Consider the following 14,570-nt stretch of genomic DNA (forward strand, 5'->3'; position numbering starts at 1 on the left):
GTCCATCAAGACAAATGTCTGACAGGTTTCCTCTATGGTCGCCGTTTAATGAAAAAGTAAAAAGATCAGCTGATGAGCGCTTCAGAGCTGGAGTTGAAGACGAGGAGAGGGAAGATTTGCTGGTGTCATGAAAAAGAAGGCAAGCAGAAAGAGAGAAGGAGAAAGGCTGTGTGTCATTTCCCAATGAGCTGCCTAAATAGACAGCATTTGCTATAAGGAGGTGTTTATGCAATTCAATGGATCAACGATGTCACACCCATCTTTATAAAATAATACTTATTATTATATTTACATGGAGTTTCAAATGGTTAAAAGGACGTGCTCCATATATGGAAAATGTCCAGGAGGCATAGGCTACTATAAGGTTTCAGAGAAATAAACTATTATTCAGTCAAAGCTCTGAGCTCAGCCATTAGGCCTATGATTAGGCCTACTCTCTAATAACTAGTACTAACCGTCGTGGCACCCAAGATAAACATACACGCAACATTTTAAGAAATCAGGCTCGAAAAAAAAAACGCCACTCTCGTCTTTTCTATAAGGTCTATGATAAGAAATATTACAATACTAATAATAAAACCTCCTGAAGTGAATATTGTGTACCGGTTGTCATGACAACAGTGCGTGAGCATGAGCGCAAAGGAAGCTGACGGTTCATTACAGGAACGCGCACAGAGTAACTATTTTTAAAATTACTGCTTTTGAGGTCCGAAAGGGATAGTAGGACATAGGGCATTAAATCAACAGCAGGGTGAGTAAAAGATGGCTTTAATTTCATTTCAGGGTGAACTATCCCTATAACAATTAACGGTGCAGTCACATTTACCATTCTTGAGTGCATTTTCATGTGCAAAGTAGATAGAAAAATCTCAAAAGAAATCAATGCCTTATGCAGATTTCACAACAGGTTCATGTTGATCATGCAAATTCATCGTGGTAACCAACAGAAGGTTGCTTGGTTTTAAAAGTGACCTTTGAGCCGTGCTTCATATTTCACTGCACTCTTGACAAAAGACAATGGACATTTTTTTTTTTTTTTTGCCTGCGAAACTTTCAAATGTGACTTTAGTCTAAACAGAAGCTGTGTCTCATTTTGAAGGCTGCTCCCTCCTTAGGTCACAACCTAAGAAAACTAACCATTACATTGCAAAGAATGGACTTGTAGTCTCAGGAAGAACAAAGGTACATTTTATAATGCTTAGCTACTCTTCTACATATGTTACAATAGTATTTTCTTCTTTATTGTTAAATATATCAGCTTACTGAGTGAAACAGCTCTCAAACAAGAAATATATATATATATATATATATATATATATATATATATATATATATATATATATATATATATATATATATATTTTTTTTTTTTTTTTTTTTAATATATTGCAGGGCTTGGTTTTGACCATTGGGGAATTGACTGGATGGTTGTGGTTTGCTATTGGTCAATCTCAAGTGAGTGACAGGTTGCCCCGCCCTCACACCGGTAAACACATCATCATGGGCTGGATTCTTGTGCTGTGTTCCAGTTAGTTTTTATTATGCCTTTCATTCGCTAACTTCCCTCCGTCTCCTTCACGCCGATGTGCGTCACTGCTTATGTTACGTTGCCCATTACTGGCGGAACCTTTGCGATTGGCTGAGCTTGAACACTCTATCCCTTTTAAAGGGTTAGTTCACCCAAAAATTAAATTTATGTTATTAACTCCTCACCCTAATGTCGTTCCACACCCATAAGACCTCAGTTCATTTTCAGAACACAGTTTAAGATATTTTATATTTAGTCCGACAGCGTATCTAAGTGTATACACTGTCCATGTCCAGAAAGGGAATAAAAACATTATCAGAGTAGTCCATATGTGACATCAGTTAGTTAATTGTTAGTTCCTTTGTTTTTAATCCTCAAATAAAGATTAAAACGGTCATGAATCAGCAGATTGATTCATGATTCGGATCGCCAATGTCACGTGATTTCAGCAGTTTGGCAGTTTGACACGCGATCCAAATCATGAATCAATATGCTGATTCATGACTGTTTGAATCTTTATTTGAGGTTTAAAAACAAACGCGGAAGAGAAGTCAATGCTGAATAAAGTCATTTATTAGTTATTTGTTCCCCTAAAAACATTGTTTAATGCAGCATCCTATATGTACATAGGTGTTTTTTGGGTTGTTTTAAATATTTAAGAAAATACTTGATATATTGAGTTGTTTGTTGTGGGGTAAACGTGCTATGCTGTGACGTCACAATTTATGCATTGTGGTAAAGCTGCCTGAAGTGTACATGGAGTAGATTCATTCCCTTGGTCAAAATTGAGGGAGTGAGGGTCTGTCCAAACTTCCCTCGTCCACTTCACACAGTGGAACGCACTTCAAAATGGCGGCATGGAAGTGATTAAGGAAGTTCGCAAGTGCGTGTCGAAAAGTGGAACGCAGCCATGTTGATGCAAAAGTTATTTTGAGGGAACATGAATAATAATATATATTTTTTAATGTGCACAGTAGCCTATAGGCTGTTCAATATTATGTAAAAAAGAAAAAAGAAAAGAAGAGAAAATTCTACATTTTTATTTCATTGTGACTTTAAATAAGGTCCTTGATGACTTATGGTATTTATCACTTTATCATTTACACACACACACAAACACACACACACACACACACACACACACACACACACACACAGAGTGTAGGGGGGTAGAAAGAAACGGCGTTGATAAACACGCTAAAAAGCGATTATGCGTCTTTATAGCACGCCAAAATGGCATGCGAATTGGTGTGTCATACATACGCCATTTCATGAGATCAGTCTGGATTTTAATTATTGTGTTATGGAGCACGTTTGAGCTTCTGTAAGAACCAAAGAGGTTCATTCTCACTTTACGCAGCACATTTAAGCGTCTGTAAGAACCAATGAGGTTAATTCTCGTGTCATGCAGCACGTTGGAGCTTCAGCAAGAACCGATGAGGTTCATTGAATTGATTGAAGCTCATTGACTTTGTATTAATTTCAAATTAAAAGATTTACTTTAAATTAATCTGTTTTCATACTTTAAAGAAGTTTCAATGTACTAAATGGCAAATTCAACATTACAAATGTGTAATTAATAATGTATTTAAATACATAAAAAAAAGTCTCAATGTAGATTACATTTAAAGTAAAGTTTAGATAAATCCTTGTCAGTACAAACTGTGTATCCCTGAAAAAGTTTCCCCGCGTTCGCAACAATGCCACATGCTGTCTGGTTAGTCAGCTCACTAGGATTTGAGACAGCCCTAAAGAGGGCGGAGGAATAACACTAATACCCACAAATCAAAACACGATCCGCTTCAAGTTTTCTCTCGGTTGGAGAAAGATAGAAGAGTTTGACATGGGGAGTACAAGTCATAGAGGATGACAAACTTTTGACTGACATATATTTTCAGGAATGTGTTTTTCTCCATCATGTCCAGATAATGATGGCCAAACTGCAGCCGAAACTTTTCAAAAGTGCTGGAGAAAGGATTTCTTATGTGAGAGAGAGCAGACCGGGATCTCTGTACAAGTCTGATCGATTCATCAGTTAAGACTTGTGTGCATCTGTTCAAAATCTACACGTGCGCTTGCAGGCTAAAAACTTACTGGATTTGAACAAAACTTCAACTAAACCTTATTCCTAACCTGTCATATTGGGTTTACTTACGTTGTGAAGGACAGAAGACCCGGCATAAGTATTGAATTAAACGGACATCATGCAGAAGTTGAATTCGGTAAACAGTCACGCGGAGCTCCAGCAGCGGCTGGCGGATCTCGGCGGATCCGGAGACACAGCGAGGGAAAACGGCACGAAACACATCCCGAGTCCCGCGGAACCTGTGGATACGGTTCACTGCTCCGGCAGAAAGATGCTGGTCGGGCTGGACATCCTCTGTCTGCTCGTGGGTAAGAGAACGAACGCTGGGTGACACTTCGTAATAACTTTCATTGTGATGTTAATGACATACTGACATGTTATTAGATTATTTACATAACGTGTAAGCAACTTGAACTGGGTTATCATTACTTATATTAGCAAACATTAAGCTGTAATGTTTTGCTGGTCAAATCAAAAACATTTCTATGAGAACGCAAATGAATGAGTATAAGCTTTATAATGTAGTAGCTGTTATAAATGAAGGCTATTGTTGCTGATGCATTTTTTCCACCCCTCCCCTCATATGCCAAGAAAACATGCAAGTTCAAAACAAACACAACAGATTCATTGCAGGACTCTGCAGGTTGTGGAACTTCAACTTCATCTGTTTTCCTCATAATGTATTAAAAAAAGAATTTTTTTTTTGAAAGATATTCATAAAAGATGTCAAAAGTTGACATGGGAACAACATTTCAAAAGTGGAGGAATCCAAGTTGCTCCATCCAAACAATCCTCTCAAAAGCCAAATCAGAGCTCAGAAAGGGAAAATAATAAGTTCATAACCTCTACGCACGTGGTGTGTGTGTGTGTGTGTGTGTGTGTGTGTGTGTGTGTGTGTTCAGTTTAGAGTTGGCAGGAAAGTTTGTCCTGGGAAATTCAGCTGTATCCATGGAAACTAGCAGTTCTCCAGAGAAAAGTGAAACTGCCTTTTCAGATGGCTTGGACTGCCTGTTGTTTACTTTGTTTTGGCTAATATACTTTATTGTAACTTTTATTAAAACATACTAGCCTCAAAGTAAGTGTAAAGGCCTGTTCACACCAACTGATAAAGAGGTTTAAAATCTTTAAAATCTTTTTGAATACAAAAGAATAGCAGAGATCACACTTTAAATAATCACTTACAGAATGATTTTTTCCCCCAGCTGATTAACAAGAAAAACCTTGACAGCCAATCAGAATCCTTCCTGCTTTGAGGAGCTCCAGCAATTAAAGCGGTAGACTGGAGCATGTGCTTATGATAAACAGAACAATATTGTCTGTTGGTATATACAATTGTTACTGAAAGGTAGTGCGTCTACTTGATCAGGACCTTGATTTTTAATTTCAACCAAATGCAGTTAGATTGAATGTAAAAAAACAAATTAAATAAAATCCAGTAAAATTTAGATGTTACCATATGAAATGCACTTTATCTAAAATAGTGTAAAATTCCTAAAAAGTTTCTAAAGAGATATTTGAATCTACACTATATAAACATATACTGATTTCACATTATATACATTTTGTTCATGACTTAACAAAAGTTATTATGAAGTGTAAATTCTCCCTACCATCTGCACTAATCCTTGCAAAATGTTGTCCTGTTAGTTTGTTGACACGTTCACTGCTTTCCGCAGAGTTGCTCGTGAAATCAGTGCACACCCCATCAGTTTCAGACGATTTATTGTGTCACAACAACATTCACAACCGGGATACGTGGATGAACACCTTAATTATGTTTTTGTGTCGTTGCTTTTGGTGTGCCAAAGGGAACCTGTCCAGGCAGACAGACAGGTTACAGTAAGTTCTTCACCAGCCTGACTGTGCTGCTCACATGAGACATATTGTAAGAACTCCTCTTGGCCTCCAGGTAAAAGTCCTTAATAAAAAAGGAAAGTGTCTAGTGCTGCTTGATGTCTATGGAGGAAAGTCACGCAGAGAGCCTCCTTTGATTTCAGAATGACTGTCACTTTCTCCTTTATGACGTTACCAGTCATGCACTCAGCATGATTAAGAAAGTGTAGTTCATATAACCATGTGACGACAGACTGGAGAAAGCCGGGAGTTAGTAGAGAGGAACTGTGCTGTGGGATGAGGCATGATGATGTGATAAAGGACGAGGTCATTTGCGACCTTCCTCTCTGGTTAATATCGTACATTTCCCTGTTTTGATTGTGTGCCTAGTGTGGCTTCCCCTTGACATTTGTTACGACTGTCAAACATTCAGAGCCGTGTGATGCAGCTAATTTGTGCCGTATTCACCTTAAGTATACACTATGTACTATAAAAATAACGCTAACTAAAAAAGTACTTTTTTAACAGTTTACATATTTTTTTTTAAGACAACTTTGAGTGAGTTTCAACCAACAAACTACATCAAGTTAAATAAACTTAATAATTTGTAGCATAAACACAATTTTTTAAGTAGATTACTCAACAATTAAGTCTCTCCAGCTACCAGAGTTGTAGCAATGGAACGATTAATGCAGAAATATGAGTTTAAATTACAGATGATATTAAGTTGATGTAATGATTGACATTATAATGTTAACAGAATCTACACAATAATGTTTGCAACTTAAAAGGTTTAATTAAAGTAATGAATTCGAATGTTTTACTTGCAACCATTCATTTATTTAAAGTCCCCTGAATTACTTTTTTAGAATGGATACGCTACATTTGTGTGACAAAGAAGTACACTTTAGCATACTTTTAAAATGTGCACTTTTTATGGAAGTTATATACTGAATACGAACTGGATGTAATGTTTTCGAACACTTAATTGCATGTTAGTCGCAAATATATGAAATGTTTTATATCTGAACTTTAGACTTTAGTTTTTTGACCCACTTCATTAGGACTTGAGTACATCCTGTCCTTTTATGTATTTCTTAATTACTTCTATTATTTATGGTAAAAGCAGAATGTACTGACAAGGATTTATCTAAATGTAATCTACGTTGAGACTTATTTTGTATGTATTTAAATACATTATTAATTACACATTTGTAATGTTGAATTTGCAATTTAGTAGCCTGCATTAAAACTTCTTTAAAGTATGAAAACAGATTAATTTAAAGTAAATCTTTTAATTTGAAATTAATACAAAGTCAATGAGGTTCAATCAATTCAATGAACCTCATTGGTTCTTACAGAAGCTCAAACCTGCTGCGTAACACAATAATTAAAATCATTTGTTCTTGCTGAAGCTCAAACGTGCTGCGTAACACAAGAATCAACCTCATTGGTTCTTATAGACGCTTAAATGTACTGCGTAATGTGAGAATGAATCTCTTTGGTTCTTACAGAAGCTCAAACCTGCTGCGTAACACAATAATTAAAATCATTTGTTCTTGCAGAAGCTCAAACGTGCTGCGTAACACAAGAATGAACCTCATTGGTTCTTGCTGAAGCTCAAACGTGCTGCGTAACAGGAGAATGAACCTCATTGGTTCTTGCTGAAGCTCAAACGTGCTGCGTAACACTAAATGAATGATTCAATACAATTTGCCACTTTTTTCTCACAATAGTATGTTTGATCAAATAGTTGGATTCTCCATTTGGATGGAAATAAGGCTCTAAAATCTGACTGCGACTAAGGCATCAACTGAATTCTGTACAATTCACCAAGTTTGTTAGTGCTTGGCAGCCTCAAATGTCTTTTCAGTTTGGCTAATGATTATTATTTGTTTAGCAGCTGACTCGTTAATATAGAATGTACAGTCATAGTTGTGTTTATCGCCCATTATAAACATACTGTAATGACTCTGAAATCTCTTTTTCATAGGCGCTGTAACATAGCTGATATAAACACACCTGTGACAGCACAACAGTTGGCTTCCACTGTATGCAACAAGTTGCTTGGAAACTGAATCATTTCCAATTTACTGAATAATAACTGTTGGCAGAAGTCGATTCTCAATTTTATTACTAATATATCGGAATATTTACTAAACATTGGTGTCTTTCATCATACTGTTCCTGGCTTATTGCTTTTGAAGCTCGATACCATCGCAGGCTGAAGGATTGTAACTGATTTCAGTGTGTTTTTTCAGCAGTGAATAGGGTATTCATGCCACGGCATTCTGATCCACTTTTAATAAGTCCAACAAAAGCTGGAATGAGAACAGCTTTGATGGCGGATCTGTCTGAGAAACTCTTGCTGTGCATGTGAATGCGAGCGCTGACTGCATCAGCAGCGGAAAACAACACTGCAGATTGTTTACAGAGGTGCTCGGACACGCTGAGGCGATCGATCACTAACTTGGCTCCGCTTCTCTGCAACTCTTTTGTCAGTACATTCCACTCGGCCAGACTGCGATACATAAGGAGGCTTTGGAGAAATGCTAGCCCTGGAGATATGCTTCAGTAGCTTTAGCTTGAGCTGGGTCAAAGGTGAAAGTGTGAAAGAAAGGTCACAGGCATACCTGTGTGCGATGTGAGAATGCTTGCTGAAACAAGCAATACTGATTTCTTATCACTCTTTTCGCAAATTTCACAATCCTCATGTAAGTGTGAACAGTAAGGATCAGGTTTACATCTGGTAATAAGATGGGTTTTCAGTGATCCGATTGCAAGTGCTTGGTCGAGATGCATTATCACTTACATCCGGTGTTAAAATTTCACGTGTCTCCTGTGACCACCTGTGTTTGGATCGAGATACTTTTTCTTCACCGTTGAGTGTGCCACAATGAATACTATATTGAAGGAACGAACCCCTTGTGAGTGGGAAAAGAAGCGAATGAAGCAGCGATGTTTGAAATGCTTGTTTTGGGTGGACTTCCCAGAATGATCATGCGTTGGGGCCATTTACATTGAACATGTTTTTGCATTGACAAATAATACTCTGGGTTTGAGCTAAATTCCGAGCTCGGATCCCTGTATTTGGACAGCATGCAAAATATATGCATATTCCATGTTATATCTGAGTATATGTAAATTTGAACTTGTGCCATGTTTTTAAAACAGCACACTTTTTCTCAGGGTCATGTTTGGTTTTTTTTGTTGTTTTTGTGGGTAAAGTTTATGTGGTCGTAATTGGCTGCAGAACAGCACTCTGCTGGATCTCACTGAGGAACTGGAAAGTTTGTCAGGATACACAAATGTTTCTTTCTCTGAAAGTTTAAAAGGTTTGAAGGCCATATAGGCTTTATAGAGATCATGATAGTAGATAGATGGATTGATGTATAAGTGGATGGATGGATATATGGATGGATGGATAAGTGGGTGGATGGTTGAACGATAAGTGGGTGAATGGATGCATGGATAAATATGATAAGTGGGTAAATGGATGTATGGATGGGTAAGTGTGTGAATGGATGCATGGATAAATACGGTACGTGTGTGAATGGATGCATGGATAAATACGGTAAGTGAGTGAATGGATGGGTGGATGGATGGATAAGTGGGTGTGGATGGATGGATGGATGGATGGGTGGGTAAGTGTGTGAATGGATGCATGGAGAAATGGATGGATAAGTGGGTGACTGGATGGATGGGTGGATGGATAAGTGAGTGGATGAATGGATGGATAAGTGGGTGGATGGATGGATCTATAAATGGGTAAATGGATGCATGGTGGGTAGATGGATGGATGGGAAGTTGGTGAATGGATGGTTGGATGGATGGATGGATGGATGGATGGATGGATGGATGGATGGATGGATGGGTAAGTGTGTGACTGGATGGATAAATGGATGGATAAAAGGGTGACTGGATTGATGGAAAGTTGGTGAATGGATGGATGGATGGATGGGTAAGTGTGTGACTGGATGGATAAATGGATGGATAAAAGGGTGACTGGATTGATGGAAAGTTGGTGAATGGATGGATGGATGGATGGATGGATGGATGGGTAAGTGTGTGACTGGATGGATAAATGGATGGATAAAAGGGTGACTGGATTGATGGAAAGTTGGTGAATGATGGATGGATAGATAATTGGGTGGATAAATGGATGCATGGATGGATGGATGGATGGATGGATGGGTAAGTGTGTGAATGGATGCTTGGATTAAAGGATGGATAAGTGGTTGACTAGATGGATGGATAAGTGGGTGACTGGATGGATAAATGGATGGATAAAATGGTGACTGGATTGATGGAAAGTTGGTGAATGGATGGATGGATAGATAATTGGGTGGATAAATGGATGCATGGATGGATGGATGGATGGGTAAGTGTGTGAATGGATGCACGGATTAAAGGATGGATAAGTGGTTGACTGGATGGATGGATAAGTGGGTGACTGGATGGATGGGTGGATGGATGGATGGATAATTTGGTGAATGGATGGGTGGATGGATGGATAATTTGGTGAATGGATGGGTGGATGGATGGATGGGTAAGTGTGTGAATGGATGCATGGATTAAAGGATGGATAAGTGGTTGACTGGATGGTTGGATGGATGGATAATTTGGTGAATGGATGGATGGATGGATGGATGGATGTATGGGTAAGTGTGTGAATGGATGCATGGATTAAAGGATGGATAAGTGGTTGACTGGATGGATGGATAAGTGGGTGACTGGATGGATGGGTGGATGGATGGATTGATAATTTGGTGAATGGATGGGTGGATAATTTGGTGGATGGATGGGTGGATGGATGGATGGGTAAGTGTGTGAATGGATGCATGGATTAAAGGATGGATAATTTGGTGAATGGATGGGTGGATGGACAGATAGATGGATAAGAGGGTGGATGGCCAGATATATGGATGGATAAGTGGGTGGGGCCAGATATATGGATTGATAAGTGGGTGGATGGACGGATAGATGGATAAGAGGGTGGATGGACAGATGGATGGATAAGTGGAATACAAAATAAGCAATTAATAAGTATCTGAATTGTTACAATTCAAACAATACCCTGCCCTATATGTGGATGGATGGATAAATGGATGGATGGATAGATGGATAGGTGATTCTGTGGCTTCTGCATGGCTGAAAGGTGATTTCTTAGGTGTTTTCCAAATCTGTTTAAGACTGTCCCCTAGAAAAAAGTACAAACTATCAATACTGCCTTGATGGCAATACCATGGGCTTCTTTGAAATAACTTAGAACACTTATATACTTTATATCCTGTATATATCTCAAAGTGTACCCTTTTCAGTAAGTCAATGTATTGAAAGTGTGGCACTGATATCTCTGAGCAATGGGACTGTCAGAAGTGGTTTGTGAATGATTTGGTATTAGCTTTGCTTCAGTGATTCATTTGAGAGCTCATTTGAAGTGCCTTGGCAGATTTGTACCGGTAAGATGCCACAGGTCTGATTTGAAGGAAATGACTGAGACATCAAAGCAAAAGACATAGATATGGCGGTGAGCGAGTGTGTGTGTGTGTGTGTTAACATCTCATTGAGTGAGTAAAGCATCTATTCAAGGAGGACAGACGGCCTATCAGATGAAGTGGGGCTGTACCTGAAGGCCTCTTCCTGTTTATCACTTCTCTGTCCTTTGCCTTTCTTCTCTGCCACAAAATGCAGCATTTAATCAAAGGTACTCTTACAAAGGACCCAGTGGAGTGTATGTCAGTGTGAGGCAGGTGTGTATGTGTCTGTGTGTGTGTGTATGTGTGTATATATAAAGTGTCTGTTTGTATGAAACGTCTTGTGTTTCCATTAAGTTGGCAGAGAAAGCTGTCAAGTGAGACAGTGAGATTGCAGCACGCTGCAGCATGTCAGTTATGTGGGCGGCAGCACATTCAGACGCTCACGAGCACATGGTGCATGTCTGCTGTTTCCACATGCTCAGTCCTGTTGATAAATGCATCCCTGTTTTCTGCATATTAATAGCTCAATCAATATGGCTGTATAAGAAGTATCAAATATTGTACTAATAATATAGTAGATTTTTTTGTTTTGTTACTAAAACTATTTAGAAATCTACATGGTTGTATGTAAAAATAAAACGTATTGCATAATTGTAAATCTCATTACACATACCCTTCAAATGTAAATAACCAAAAATGATCTAATTGTATAAATATGTATGAAACTGTACATCTTAATATACAGTATAAATCAGAATTTGTAAATGTTGATAAAATATTGATAAATGTTTTATCTAATAAATATATATGTATATGCAGCAGTGTATATATATATATATATATATATATATATATATATATATAATTAGATCATTTATAGTTTATATATATATATATATATATAAACTATAAATGATCTAATTTTATATATATATATATATAAACTATAAATGATCTAATTTTATATATATATATATATAAACTATAAATGATCTAATTATATATATATATATATATATATATATATAAACTTATATATAATTATTCTATAAATATAATTTAGAGTATTTAACATACGATCAATATATTATAAATCATGAATACACACACACATTCATGATTTATATATTCTAAATACAATACATTTTTTACAACTTATAATACAACATACTTTTATAAATATGTATAATTTGTCCTGAATATATCGATATATTTTTTTAATGCAAATATATAAATCTGGAATATATATAATTGAATATAACTCTAAATATAAGTAAAGTACATAAGTACATCAAATCTGAATATAAGATAAATATTTACATATAATATAATTTTATGAACAAAAACGTAAATAAAAAGAGTATATAAATGCAAATCTTAATAATGAATCTATAATAAGTCTAAAATTGTAGTTATGTGTAATTGTATCTAATACAGAATTTAATACCACAGTTTTTATAGATGTAAATATATAAATCCTGAATATATAGTTGTATATAAGTTTAAGTGCATAAATTCTAAATATAATATAATTTTTTACATATAATACAAATATATTTTATGAATAAAAACACATTAAAATAAGTGTATAGATGTTAATTTATAAATGTAAATCATAATAATGTAACTCTAAAATTTAAATTATAATAACTATAGATTATCTAATACATAATCTAATATTATTATAGATGTGATATCATATCCTAAGCAGTGTTGGGTGTAATTAGTTACAGTATTTTAATTACTCTTTCCTTGAAAAAGTAAAGTAAGGGATTACTCTTATTTTTTCTGTAATTTAATTACAGTTACTTCTGATGTAATTGAACTAAATATAATTATACATAATTCAATTGTGGACTTAACATCAACATTTAAAGTCTAACTTTAAAATGCTATTTAAAAATCTTTCTCAAATTTGTAATACTTTGGTCAGTTAATAAGAGTAATTTATGTAGTTTTATATTATTTATTTGAATGAATTAAAAGAGCCGTTTCATGCCTAACCTTGAATCGCTTTGAATCGCGGTTGATATAGGATTTAGAAAGTAATTAGTAATAAGTAATTAAATACTTTTTGCAGAGAGTAATTTGTACAGTAATCTAGTTACACTATTGAAGATGTAATTAGTAACTAGTAATGAATTACTTTTTTTAGAGTAACTTACCCAACACTGATCCTAAGTAAATAGTTAAAGGTTTAAATACATCAAATCTAAATATTTTTTCACATATATTTGTTCTATAATATTTTTTGGTATATATCTCTATAAAACACATATTGTTGAATCTGTTTTATCTCTTTAAAAGACTTTTGTACATTTATAATAAAATATTTAAACATATTTAAACTTACAATAAATCATATTTTTCGGTTTTATTTAATTATTACCTATTCAATTTAGCAAAGATTCTATAATTTATATAGCATGCACCTGTTTTATTAGCAACTAATCATCCTGTCAGAGGCAGTCTAGCTGTTCAATCCACTCTCATTTGCTCAGTAAATGACCGTAGAGACCACCCTGCCATTATCTCTGTCTGTGTTCTCCCCTCTGGCTAAAGTGCATTAGTCTAGCATCAGACTCGCTCTAAGCTACTCAACACTGATCCAGTGCGGCCTGCTGGAGCCTGCCAACTCTCTGCTGTACAGGGTTACAGCTCTAAATGAGGAAACCGCCCAGGGCCGTCAGAGAGGGAGAGAGTTTGTGTGTGTGTGTTTGCTGGTGGATTAATACTGTTGTTATGGATTTGGTGAAAGGTCGGAGGTTAAAGGACAGTGCTGGCTGAGATATACGATAGCAGCTCGTCTCCGTCGTGAGTGAAAGGAAACCAGACTGAATCCTGCTGAGAGACACAACAAATTAGAGGATTACACCGTTTCTTTGCAAGAGAGGAGCAAATGAGTGGCAGTTATCGGTACAATTACCACAGAACGATTACTGAAAGTTATGCACCGAAAATATGCGGTCCTGTCTGTTCCTGTCTGTTCTTTTGCTGCGGTGTAGACCGTAACACCTCCTGCCCTTCTACACCCCTCTGCATTAGACCGACGGGTTCCCTAAGATGTGTTACAATAGAGCATCAGCTTTTATCAAGCCATCTCGCTCTCTGACCTGCCTCAACACAGCCTCCTTCCTGAAAACACTCATGCTCTTTAAGAGTCTGACCCCCCTCAGCTGTTGGCTGTCTCCTGTGAACAGCGTGTTGTAAGACGGGGTAAAGTATAACCCCCAGCCTGAGGATGCATGTCTGGACTGGGCTACAGTAACACCAGAGACGCAGCTTTGCTAGCGGTGGGGGTCAGAGAGGGATGAGAGGGAATCTCAGGCAAGCTCCAACTCATCTTTCCCTGTGGTTCTGCCCTCAATCACCTCATTGCCTGACAGATTTGTTTATTTTTAGGTGCGAAGGAAGCATTTTTAGAAATGCTCGAAGGGGATAAATGTTGGCTGTGCTATATAGAAATGCAGAAATGTTAAACTCTGTAGGTGCGCACTATTTCTTACGGCAGTTCTTCAGTTGGCCATATGTTTTTTTTTTTTTTTTGTTACAGTACAGATTCTTCAGCTCAACATGTTCTTTTGGTATCAGGAAACGTGAGTTGTTGTCCTGGCAGTGCAAGGAGACCAGAAGCATACAATGC

General features: G+C 36.7%; 1 protein-coding gene across 1 annotated transcript in view; it reads left to right on the forward strand.

Annotated features, from left to right (window-relative positions):
* The first annotated feature begins 3,328 nt into the window (after positions 1–3,328).
* The window catches only part of ppap2d (phosphatidic acid phosphatase type 2D), a 37,028-nt gene continuing 25,786 nt past the window's right edge, over positions 3,329–14,570 (forward strand). The window contains exon 1 of the mRNA XM_067456705.1: positions 3,329–3,922. Coding sequence (XP_067312806.1) covers positions 3,733–3,922 — 190 coding nt within the window. The 5' untranslated portion in view covers positions 3,329–3,732. The remainder of the gene's footprint in view (positions 3,923–14,570) is intronic.

The sequence above is a fragment of the Pseudorasbora parva genome, chromosome 2 (assembly GCF_024679245.1).
Source record: "Pseudorasbora parva isolate DD20220531a chromosome 2, ASM2467924v1, whole genome shotgun sequence".
In the NCBI taxonomy this organism is placed as follows: Eukaryota; Metazoa; Chordata; class Actinopteri; order Cypriniformes; family Gobionidae; genus Pseudorasbora; species Pseudorasbora parva.